Source organism: Periophthalmus magnuspinnatus, chromosome 24 (assembly GCF_009829125.3).
Source record: "Periophthalmus magnuspinnatus isolate fPerMag1 chromosome 24, fPerMag1.2.pri, whole genome shotgun sequence".
Taxonomy (NCBI): Eukaryota; Metazoa; Chordata; class Actinopteri; order Gobiiformes; family Gobiidae; genus Periophthalmus; species Periophthalmus magnuspinnatus.
Window position 1 is genome coordinate 6339913 of NC_047149.1, and position 12453 is coordinate 6352365.

General features: G+C 42.0%; 1 protein-coding gene across 1 annotated transcript; it reads right to left on the bottom strand.

Moving 5' to 3' along the window:
* Positions 1 to 8584: 8584 nt before the first annotated feature.
* Positions 8585 to 10375, bottom strand: LOC117393219 (piggyBac transposable element-derived protein 4-like). Its single transcript, XM_033991411.1, has 3 exons — positions 10311 to 10375; positions 9447 to 10211; positions 8585 to 9332 (listed from the first exon to the last, which is right to left on the bottom strand). The coding sequence occupies exons 1-3, from the start codon at positions 10373 to 10375 to the stop codon at positions 8585 to 8587; spliced, it is 1578 nt and encodes a 525-aa protein (XP_033847302.1).
* Between the last annotated feature and the right edge of the window lie 2078 nt (positions 10376 to 12453).

Here is a 12453-nt window from a genome sequence, read left to right on the forward strand (position 1 = left end):
CAGGCCAGCCGAACCACTGAACACTATTCTGGAGCAGTTTGGACCTTTAAATACCATATTAAACAGACAATTTAAGCGGAATAAGTTTAATCTAATTTCAGGTTTATCAGAAAATCCATGTGGACCAAAGCATCCAAACTGTTCATGCACTCATGCATTCTGTCTCACATGACCTACTGTCTTTCAAGCTGGTCTCAGGCCATCCACACAAAGCCCAGCCAAGTACGTTTTACATTAAAACTAAATTACTCAAGTTGTTGTAAAAAATGCATAAATAGTTACTCAAGTAAATATAGTATTATTATCTGCTGTATTTGACTACTGAGCACTACAGCCTCTGCCTGTGGCCTGTACACACAGACTAATAATAATAATAATAATAATACATTTTATTTGTTAGGCGCCTTTCAAAGCTCTCAAGGTCGCCGTACATACATACGTACACAATACAAATTGAAACAATGTAAATGATTAAAAATACATTTAAAAACAAATATAGATTAAAGCAAATATAGATTAAAAGACAGAGCAGTTATGGTCAGAGTGGTCAGGGTGATAAGGTCTTTCTAAACAGATGAGTTTTGAGTTTAGATTTGAAGTGTGGGAGTGAGTGTGTGTTGCGGAGGTCATGGGGGAGGGAGTTCCAGAGCTGGGGAGCAGAGCCTTCAGCTGCTCTGCTCCCCATAGTGACAAGACGGGCAGGAGGGACAGTGAGGTGCAGGGAAGAGGAGGAGCGGAGGGAGTGGGCAGGTGTGGAGATGTGAATGAGGTCAGACAGGTATGGAGGGGCCAGGTTGTGGAGAGCTTTGTATGTGAGGAGTATGATTTTGTAGTGTATGCGGTGCGTGATGGGGAGCCAGTGGAGCTGTTGCAGGACAGGTGTGATGTGGTGATGGGAGGGTGTGTGTGTGATAATGCGGGCAGCTGAGTTTTGGACCAGTTGGAGTTTATGGAGTGATTTCTGTGGGAGTCCGAACAGAAGAGAATTGCAATAGTCTATACAGGAAGTGACCAGGCTATGGATGAGGATGGCGGTGGTGTGTGGGGTGAGTGAGGGACGGAGGTGGTGGATGTTTCTGAGGTGGAAATAGGCAGACCGGGTGATGTTGTTGATATGGGAGGTGAAGGTAAGTGTGCTGTCGAGGATGACACCCAGACTCTTTACCTGAGGGGAGGGGGAGATAGAGGAGCCATCAATGGATATGGAAAAAGGATTTATTTTGCTTAGGGTGGATTTGGTGCCGATGAGTAGGAGTTCTGTTTTATTGCCGTTAAGTTTGAGGAAGTTTGAGGTGAACCAGGTTTGTATTTCTGTGAGGCAGTCTGTCAGGGAGGAGGGTGGATGTGTGGAGTTGGGTTTACTGGAAATGTAGAGCTGGGTGTCATCCGCGTAACAGTGAAAGTGAATGTGGTGTTTTCTAAAGATAAAACCAAGGGGGAGAAGATAGATTAGAAAGAGCAGAGGACCGAGGACAGAATCCTGAGGAACACCTGACGTGACAGGGAAGGGGTGTGAGGTGAATGACTTGAGCTGAATAAACTGAGAGCGATCTGAGAGGTAGGAGTGGAACCAGGAGAGGGGAGTACCAGAGACACCAATGGGGGAAAGTCTGTCAAGGAGGATGGAGTGTGGAATGGTGTCAAATGCTGCACTGAGATCTAGCAGGAGGAGGATGGAGAGTGAACCAGAGTCAGCAGAGAGGAGGAGGTCATTTGTGATTTTCAAAAGGGCAGTTTCAGTGCTATGGAGGGGATGGAAGCCAGATTGAAATTGTTTGTAGATGTTATTGGAGGAAAGATGGATGTGGAGGTGGGCAGCAACAGTTTTCTCAAGGAGTTTGGAAATGAAGGGTAGGTTTGAAATGGGACAAAAGTTATTGAGGTCAGAGGGATCAGAACCAGGTTTTTTGAGTATCGGAGTGACGGCAGCAGTTTTGAGGGTGGAGGGAACAGTACCGGAGGTGAGAGAGGAGTGAATGATATCAGTTATGAGGGGGGACAGTACAGGGATGGAGGTTTTGATGAGGACAGTAGGGAGAGGGTCTAGTTGACAGGTGGAGGATTTGGAGTTCCGAATGAAAGTAGAGATTTGGGTGACAGAGGGCAGGGTGAAAGAAGAAAGCAGGTGCATTGGGGAAGCGGAAGATGAAACAGGTGGATTTGAAACAGAGGGGTTGAGTTGCTGATGAATCAGTTGAATTTTGGTGGTGAAGAAAGCAGCCAGGATGTTGCAAAATTCTGAGGAACAGAGGTGAGGTGGAAGTGAGTCCGGGGGTTTTGTGATCTGTGAGAGGAGTAAAAATAGTGTTTTGGAGTTTCCTTCATGTGAACTGATTAAATTTGAGTAGTAAGTGGATCTTGCTGTGGATATGGATTGTTTGTAATGGAGGATGTGTGAGATGAACATGTCTTTGTGTATGGAGAGTCCAGTTTTCCTGTACAGTCTCTCCAGTCTGCGGCCTTGTGTTTTGAGGTGTCTGAGGGCGGGGGTGTACCAGGGTGAATGAGACGGACCGAGTTTTGAGTGGGGCTATGGTGTTGAGTATGTGGTGGAGGTGTGTGTTGTAGTGTGTAAGAAACTCATCTGTTGTAGAAAGGCCTTCAGCACTGGGGAGGTTATTGATGAGTGATGAGAAATGGTCAATGGTTAATGTCCTTGATATTACGGAACTGTATAGTGCGAGGTGGGTTGGATTTTTTGAAACACAGGTTGATATTGAATGAAATTAGCAGGTGGTCAGAGAAAGGGATGTAGTGGGTTTGAAGGTCCAATGGGGTTATTCCAGTACAGCATATTAAGTCCAGGGAGTGTTTTTTTTGTTTTATGTGTGGGAAAATTGACGTATTGTTTAAAACCAGAACTGTCCAGACAAGAGGTGAATTCTTTGGTGAGTTTTCATTTTCATTTTGTATGAAAAGGAAATCAAACACACAAGGGCGCAAATTTCTTTGAATAAATTTTATTTGTATATTTTTGTTTGCTCAAATTATGAACGTGTTAAAAATAAACCCTCAGCCTTTTCAGCAGGGCTCAAACAATAGTAAGCATACTTTTACTTTTCAGCTCAGTTCAAAAATGTAGTGGAGTAGAAAGTACAGAGACCTGCTCTCAAATAAAGTGATGTACAGGTAAAAAAGTATCTACTTTAAACTTTACTTACTTATTTTCCACCAGTGTATATAACCCAAAGCCTGTTAAATATGATCAATAGCTCCTATTACATGGCATCATAGGCCGACCTGTCTCGATGTCGGGACAGCAGACTCTCTTTGACAATTTGCTGAATGTCCCTCTCTGTTCAAAGACCACTAGCCTAAAATATCCAGGCTGAAATTAATAAATGTGTCAGATTTCTAATGTGGCCCCAAACAAAAATAATCTAAGTTCCCTGTAAATAGCCTACTGACGGATTGTACTTTGCTCCAGTAGAGGTGACAGCTGTGCAGATACCTGCTCTGATGTCCTCTGTCCTGTGGACACCTGTGCAGATAAACATGTGGACAAAATTGTTGGTACCCTTCGATAATGAAGGTTGTCCAGGCTTCTTATATAAGTTTATTTTTAAAAATAGTTCTGTTGAAGCATGGTTGAAAAGCAATGTCTGACTTTCATTGGTTAAATTTCATAGAATTTTTATTCATTATTACTTTTGTCAGATTCAAGTTATTTTTGTGACCAGTGTGAGTTTTTCTTTCATTAACCGAAGGGTACCAACAATTTTGTCCATGTGTGTCCCAGAATGGAATAAATATGATCAGGATGCAGAAGGTTTGTATGCAGCCTTTCTGGGGTAAGTTATATTTGCTAAACTAAAGAGAATGAATTATCCCCCCAACAAGGTAAGAGTGATGCACAAGAGCAAGAAACCTTTACAGAATGTGGTGCTTGTTCACATGGGTGTGGGCCTGGTAACTAATCTAGGATTTGGAGAAAATGACAAAAGACCATTTTAGAAAACAAATACGTTTCATTTAAATTTGAGAAAATACAAAAAGAAACCATGTACAATCTATGTACAAATGTTTTGTACAAGAATATAATTATCAGCAGATTATATTTGATAGTCAGGTAGATCAACTCAGCACCATCAATGCATAGATGCACACTTTGGCCATGTCCCAATTCACCAAAATGCCCTTAAATGCACTGTTTGAAGTTCGAAATCTTTATTACAATAATAAGAATAACGCGAGAATGTTCGTTTCTGGTGAACCAAGAGACTGAAACATAAAATCAGAAGGTTTAATGAGTTCCACAGATAAAATGACCAATGAAGCAACAGACTCTCAGGAAAGGACAGAAGAGAGTCCTGAGATGTGCATGGTACAGCTTTTATAGGGTCTCCCCATAAAATGAAATGAACTGGCACAGCATAGAAGGTAAACGGCGCCCGCTACTGGTATTAAAGTGGTTCAGCCACAGATCAAAGAACCTGCCCAAATACCGAATCATAAACTGCAATATCCCACTTTATGTACAACTAAGCAGTGTTCTCTGGTTTATAGACTATGAATGTAAAAATTACATTGTTACCTCTGTCTCTGTTATTATGTTTTCACAAGGTGTATTTTGTTAAAGTTATAAAGTAGCTACAATTGGGAAAAAATAACTTCAAACATTATATTTGCCTATTGATATTCAAAGGGAAACATTAATTCCTTACTTCATTCAGTCTAAACAGACATAAACAGATGCGACGACGACACCTTGACTCTTCTTCTATTAAATAATAAATAATGATAAAGAATTAAAAATAATGTATGTGACGTACGCGCAAAGACAGCTGTGGAAGTACAGTCCGTGGTGTAGGCCTGTCCCATTTAAGCAAGATGATGGCTACACTAAGAAGTACACATTTTCGGCCGGGTATTTCGATGGGTATGCATTTGGCGAATTGAGACACCGCCTTTGGTTACAGTCGATCTCCATGGAAACGCTGAGCACATTTGTCAGGTGCGTTGAAATGGGACAGTACTTGTCGCGCCGGAAGTTATGCAATGCCCTTCAACGCACACTTCGAACGGTGCATTTAAGGGCATTTTGGTGGATTGGGACACAGCCATACTGTTCCTGTTCAGACTCCGCCCCCCCATTCTCCCCTTTAGTCCTCCAGACCCCGCCCCTCCTCACTCTCCCCTTTAGTCTTACAGACCCCGCCCCTACTTCCCCATCATTGTCCCCTTTAGTACTTCAGATCCCGCTCCCCTTCCCCCCTCACTCTGTCCTTTAGTCTTCCAGGCACCCCTTGTGCTATTTGAAATGTGGTTGTGGGTGGAGTTTAGGAGTTTAGTCCCACTTAAAAAAAAAAAAATTACAGGTTTCTGATCAAATCAGAAACAAGAAAGCATTGAAATAGGACGAGGCGGAGGCAGAGGCGGAGGGTGGAGGAGGAAGAGGAGGAGGAGGAAGAAGAAGAGGACGCTTGGACAGGCTTGTCTCAATTCGCCAAATGCACCTTTTGAAGGTGCCCTTCGAAGTACTCCTTAAAATGTAGCTTGAAGATTCCGGACGAGAATCTGCCCTCCTCTGTAGCCGCCATCTTGCTGAAATGGGACAGACCTACACCACGGATCGCACTTCCACCGCTGTCTTTGAGCATACGATACGTACATTACGTAGGTTATTTTTAATTATTTATTATTCAATAGAAGAAAAGTAATCGCAGCCATTTCTTTCTGTTTAGATTGAATATCAATAGGCAAATATAACGTTCAAGGTGATTTTTTTCTCAATTGTAGCTATTTCATAACTTTAACAAAATATACCTTGTGAAAACATAATAACAGAGACAGAGGTAACAATATCATTTTGACATTCATAGTCTATAAACCAGAGAACACTGATTAGTTGTACATAAAGTGGGATATTGCACCCCACACACACACACACACACACACACACACACACACACAGGGGAAACTATGGAATTACTATTAACTAGTCACCTGGCAAATCCACACTAAATACCTTTGTATATTTAAACAGGATATCGGTCTCTACCTGGCACCACTCCCTTGTTATGTCTCGAGCCAAACAGTAGGCTACTGTGCAATCAGATTTGTTGATTTTAGTGATGCTTGAAACTAAGTTGCTCATTGGTCACCTATCAATTTGAACACAAGGAAAATTCTCTCACCTCAAAGTTTAGTGTGTTGCTCATTGAAACCCACCGAGTGTGGTGTGTCTGGTCTGCTGCAGGAGGAGCCCTCGTTCGTCACCACCAGCTCTGTGGGAACAAACAAGACACAAGAAGAGGGGGAGCAGAAAACAAAATATCTGATCTCTAACTTTTTTTTTTTTTTTTTTCCACACTAAAACACAAAAAACACACTATTTACAACAAAACACCTATGTACATTATGATACAGTGTCATAGTTAGTTGACACCAGTGGAGTCCCAGGTCAGAAATGATAGAATACGGGACATGAATGATCTGAGGGCCCCTGGAATAGCAGCCAAAAGCGTAGCAAACGGAGCAAGGAGAGCCTTAGCAGGAGGAGCTGAGAGGGCTTTGGTAGGAGGAACAGAGAGGGCCTTAGCGGGAGGAGCAACGCGGGGCTTAGCAAAAAGAACACGGCGGGTGTCAACAAAGCGAATAGTGGGGAACAGCGGGGGTGGGCATGGCGGGAGCAGCGGAGGTGGGCATGGCGGGAACAGCGGAGGTGGGCATGGCGGGAGCAGCGGGTAGGGGCATAGTGGGGGTAGCAGGGTAGGGCATAGCACGAAGAGCAGAGAGGACCTTAGCAGGAGGAGCAACGCGGGCCTTACCAAGACGAATACGGAGCAGCTTAGCAAGAGTAGGGAGGCACATAGCAGGAGCAGCACGGAGGGGCATAGCATAGCTCCCGATGTGAGGACGTGTGCAGGAGGTGTGGACGGAGTGCAGGAGTATGTGTGTGTGTATTTGTGTAAATGTGTATGTCTGTGTGTGCAAGAACGTGTGAGGACTTAGCTCCTGATGTGAGGACGTGTGCAGGAGGTCTGGACGTCCGGAGCAGAGCTGGCCTTTGTCTCACACAGATCTGTGGAGAGACACATTTGTGTCAGACACTGATGCTGCAAACAGGGCTCACATACAAGAATACAGCAAACCCAACAGAAGGGGCCTAAATGACAAAACTGTATAGACCAAAACGCTTCTCTCGTTGGCTTCTAAAATTTCAGTTTATGCCAAAAGCTGAACGCAGATAGCAAAACAGCAATTGTTGAGCTCTTTGCATACATGTTAAATTAGAAGATATTGTTTTGTTATGTTTTAATAACCCCAAATGCATGTGAATGTTTTGAAATAATACATTGGTAGTTGGCCTTACCCAGTTATTTTGGACTCTCAGTGTCTAACATGTCTGCAGTACTAGATCAACAGTGATTTTGATTGATTTATCTAACTCTTATGTATTATCCTGAACTAATATAGTGGATTTTTCATGTTTTAGGTCAACTATATTTGCAAAGTGAAGACATGTTACAGTGCTTTTATGCACAGAGGTACCCAGTTAGTGAGTGCCTCTCTATTTCAACATACACATACAACATACACATTCATCTGACACACTGTATGGACCTCTAAAGTGTCCTATACAACACTGTATTCTCAGCTGCTGAAAGGCAACAATGCAAAAAGCAGGAGGTGAAAACATATGGTCTTCTGGTAGTCTAAGGTTAAATCCAGAAGGTTAATAGTTTTGTTTTGTTTGTTTTTTAAAAAAAAGATAAAATATTGAATAATGCATAAAAAGTGGTATTTTCAAATGACAGACCACAAAAATAGCACAACGAAATCATATCTTAAAAACCCTTTAAGGACTGAGCACATTATAGACCATTATAGTTCGCCTAGACTTTTTTTTTCTATTTTTAGCCATAAAAATCATGTTAAATGAAGTATCAGCATGAACTTTTGCCCTTTTTCACACAACTACCTCTATTTTACAAATCTGTCCTTATTTTTATTTTGATGCATCAAATAAATGTGTAATACCAGTTTAAGTAGAAGAAAAAAAAAAAAAACAAATGTACTTTTGTGTAACTTTTATGCAAGCAAAGATTTAAAAAACTATCTGACCAGCTCAGAAACCCTTTATAAAACATATTTGAACAATAATCAATATATATACAAGACATTATGTAGATTGTACTTAGGGTTAGGTTTTTACAGCCCTTCCTATAAAAAAAAGTCAGGCGTTTTTGCAGCTAAGACATTGATTTTGCCAGGTCAAATTTTTTGGAATGTTTACTAAAGACTATCTGAAGTTCTGCAGCTTATGAGTTTGTAATCTTTAGTAAAATATCCTTTTTGGAATATTTAGAAATGGTTTAAAATCAGTGCATTGATCATTATGTACAATAACAAGTGAAAAAACAAAAATAAGAAAATCAGAAATTATTTTATATTTCAGTGAAGAGGAAATTGAACAATAAATCAACAGTGCAATATTATATACATTTACAAAATGAATAGAAATATAAACATGAACATTGAAACATTATATACAATAATTTACAAAATGAACTGAAATATAAACACAAACAGTGAAACATTACATACAATAATTTACAAAATGAAGGGCTTTCAATGTCTTTTACTGTTCTGATTCAGGCAGAGTGTGGTACATCCTGAAACAGTTCCTGTCCACCTGCAAGCAAAGCCCCACCTTACACTCCTCACACTGCCAGGGAGTGCAGCGTCTGCAGAGCACACACTGACGCCGTCCCATACTGGCCTTTTGCCTTTTTGATTGTCCAGAACTGGTGGGGACAGGGAGGTGGTTGGAGGTGGGCACTTTGGGCTTTGTTTTTAGGGGAACTCCTAACAGTTGTGATGTCAACATCTCCTGAAAGTCCTGCCTTGTGGGGGGTCTCTCGCCACGGATGGTCGACATCTCTTTGAAAATAATAAAGCTGTTGGTAACAGCCATGTCCAACATGTGTTGGAAAACCGTGATGTACCACCTCCGTGTTTTTCTGTGGACCGTGTTAGTGCCCAGCAGCTGGTCAGACGTGTCCACTCCTCCCATGTAGCGGTTGTACTCGCCCACCGCTGTGGGTCTGGGGATAGGCACCCTTTCATAGGTGCCATCTGCCTTCTTCCTCCACCGCAGCACCGTCTCTCCAGCGTACACCGAGTGGACATTTGTACACATGGACACCTCCCTCGTGTCCATCCACTTCACAAATAAAAGGTCTCCGTCCCTCAACCAGCGAATGGACCCTCGTGGAGATCTCTTTGTCAGGGCATTCTCTGTTGTTGTGGGAACCCCGATCCTCCCCTGCCTGTAAGTTCCACAGGCTCCAAACCCTTGCTGACCCAGGTGGCGGAATAGTAGTGGGCTGGTGTAAAAATTGTCACAATAGACAATATACCCACTACCCAAGTAGTCCTTGTTGACAAGGGAGGAAACGACATCAAATGAAAGTCCATTCACTGAGCTTTGGGATTAGGACTTTCCGGTGTACAGCTGGTATTCGACGGTGTAGCCATTCTTGTCTACCAGTACAAAAAATTTCAGGCCCCATTTTGTAGGTTTGTCCCTCATGTACTGCTTGAAGGACAGCCTTGCTTTGGTGGCTACCATCCGTTCATCCACCGAAATGTGCTGTCGAGGATGGTAAACAGCCATGCAGTGGGTCCGCAGCATCTCAAGAAGTGGCTGGACACGGTGAAGGACGTCATACTTCTCAGTTCCCCTGGCTAAGTCATTTTGGCCATCTTCTTCAGGGTCACTGATGTGGAAAAAGGACAAAATGCTCTTGAACCTGTCCCGTGTCATGACCGTAGCGGGGAGGAGCACTTCAAAGATGGTCTGTTTTCTCCAGAAGTCTGTCATTTTAGGGAGGTTCATCACTCCCATGTAGAGCAGAAGACCGATGAATTTCTTCAGCTCCTCAGGGGTTACATCAGTCCAGTGATATTTTCTCCCTCTCTCCTGGTGTCGAGCTGCACTTTTGTTAGTGTTGGAGCATAGTAACCTCCACACCTCTGCATCAAAAAACCTGGAGAAAATGTCGAGAGGAGTGTGTGTCCCACTTTTAAGAGGAGCTTGGATTCCTGGTGTCCGCCTGGGAACAAACTTCAGTTTTGGTAGCGCCACATCAGGATCCTCTTCTGTCTTCCATGCCCTGGAAGTGGGACTAGGTGGTGTGCAGCTCCTGAAAGTGCCCCCCCTGCAACTACTGTGGCCACCAGATGATTCATCTCTCAAATTCATACTGAAAAAAAAGAAAACAATAACAAAAACAAAATTTTGTGTGATAATTGTATGATAACATTGTGATAAAAAGACAGATTTGCTTCAGTTTATTACTTACTCAGGTGAATCTGGCAAGACAGTCTCTCCTTCGCTCACTGCCTCCTCAGCACTGTCCACGTCCATGGAGACACCCTCCTCTATGAGGCGCTGTGGTGGCTTGGATACCCGTGCTGACCTCCTCAAACAATCCAGCTTTACTCCAGATGTAGAAGCTGGACTGTGGGGTGACCTGCTCCTGTCACCTCCTCTCTTTCGCCCCCGTGGCCTACAGCGACCCCTCAAAGGTTCCATGACATGGCTTGTTGTAAAAAAAAACATAATTTAGTTGTCTGACAGTTGCAATAACAATGTTGTAATAAATTATATCAGTAATTATCAATGAACAATGTGTTTTGAACATGCACTGTCTCTGAATGACTCACAGCACATTTTATTTGGTGTTTCTATTGTGCCAATGAATTTGTTCACAATGCATTCATAATTTAGTGCTTATGTGTCTAATGGTTTTACATATGCATATACTAGATTAGTATTTTATTTGCAATACAGCAAACGATACTATTTTTGGCACTCCAAAATTGACTGAACGAACTGTAACTCCCACTACTACTGCGAGGCTCTCCAGAGTGACGCCTCAGTAGTGACTGTGAGAATCGCACCTGCGCTCTGATTGGTCGTCTCCGAGGGACGACATAAGCACATTACCGTAATGACAGTAACACATTTAAAGAGCCCCATGCCTCTGCTTTGAGACACCGTTTGAATTTACTTGATAGTGCAATCGGTTGCGGAGTTACGGTAATGGAAAGTCCGCAACCGCGAATCTATCGCCGGCGATAGCATCACGCTATAGGGTTAAGAAGCCCAAAGGGCCATGTGTGGCCCTGGGGCCGTAGTTTAAAAAATTAAATCAAACCATAATCATAGTACAGCATGGCCAAAGCTTCTTCATTTATTTATTAAAGAATTTATTTTTATTATTATTTTATTTCACCATCATCATTTCCTTTTATTTTTCATCACGTGCAGAAAATGTTAGCTAGTCACTGTATTTGTTAGCTACTCATGTTTCAGTCGCTGTTTTACACAAATTCCACTCGTTAGCCCCTGTAGTCATTTATAAAAGCTAATGTGGATTTATTTTTTTTAACTGTTGTCTCGTTTTGAACGTTTTTAGTGGATATTGGATGTGCTGGTGGAGCTGAGGAGGTGCAGCAGGTCACAGCGTCTTTAGCGTTTGTAGAAAAGCAAACACTGTCCACACACTTACGCTCGACAACAACATCGTGTAAACGTGAAAATAAAACCGTTTGTGTCCTCGCCAATGTTCCCTCTAATTTTTCATGAGTCTGAGCAAACACACAAACTCCCTGAGCGTCCCATGGACCAGAGCGACATCAGACGTGGTCACTGTGGTCATCCATCCAAGTTAAATGTTTTATTAAAAGAATCAAATTACCACATTTACATTTCTGTTATAAGACTTTTAATGAAGTGCTTTGGCCACTTATACAATGAAAATGACAAACATCCTGACCTCTGTAGTATGTTAATGCTATTGGAAGTATAAATATTTAATTTTAACTATGGCAAAACATGAGCTTCCAATCAAACCAAGACAACTGTAAACTCCAATGTTGAAAACACACGTAACATTTTTATGATAAAGCTCTGACTTGTATTATGAGTATAAGTATAAAAGTATATATAAGTATAATCCATTGTGTGAAGCTTTTGCTGTGACTGAGTGAGATTGTCCTACTGTGTCTGGGAGACAGTCCAGTCTCTTTTTCAGTTTATGACACGATCATTTGATTTTTACAACAATAAACTAGTGACAATCAACGACCAACACACACTGAGAGGAATCTGTGTCTGCAGCTGCTCTATTACTGTACATTTATATATCAAAACACAATATATAATGTGTATTTGTATATAAAATATATTCAGAACAAGTGGTATGGGTCAAAATCAATAAACAAACACACACTGGAAACTAAAAACACACTGTACATGTGACGGTGTGAGTCATTCTGTGACAGAGGTTGGAGGATCGAGTCCCACTTGGACCAACTTCTGTCCAGATGCCTCTAGTTTAACTTGTACAAACATCCACAGTGTCCTCGGTCACGTACGTCCTTTGTTTTGTCCGTTTCGTCATGTTTCAAACGCAAAACTACTACAAAACAGTGCGTGTA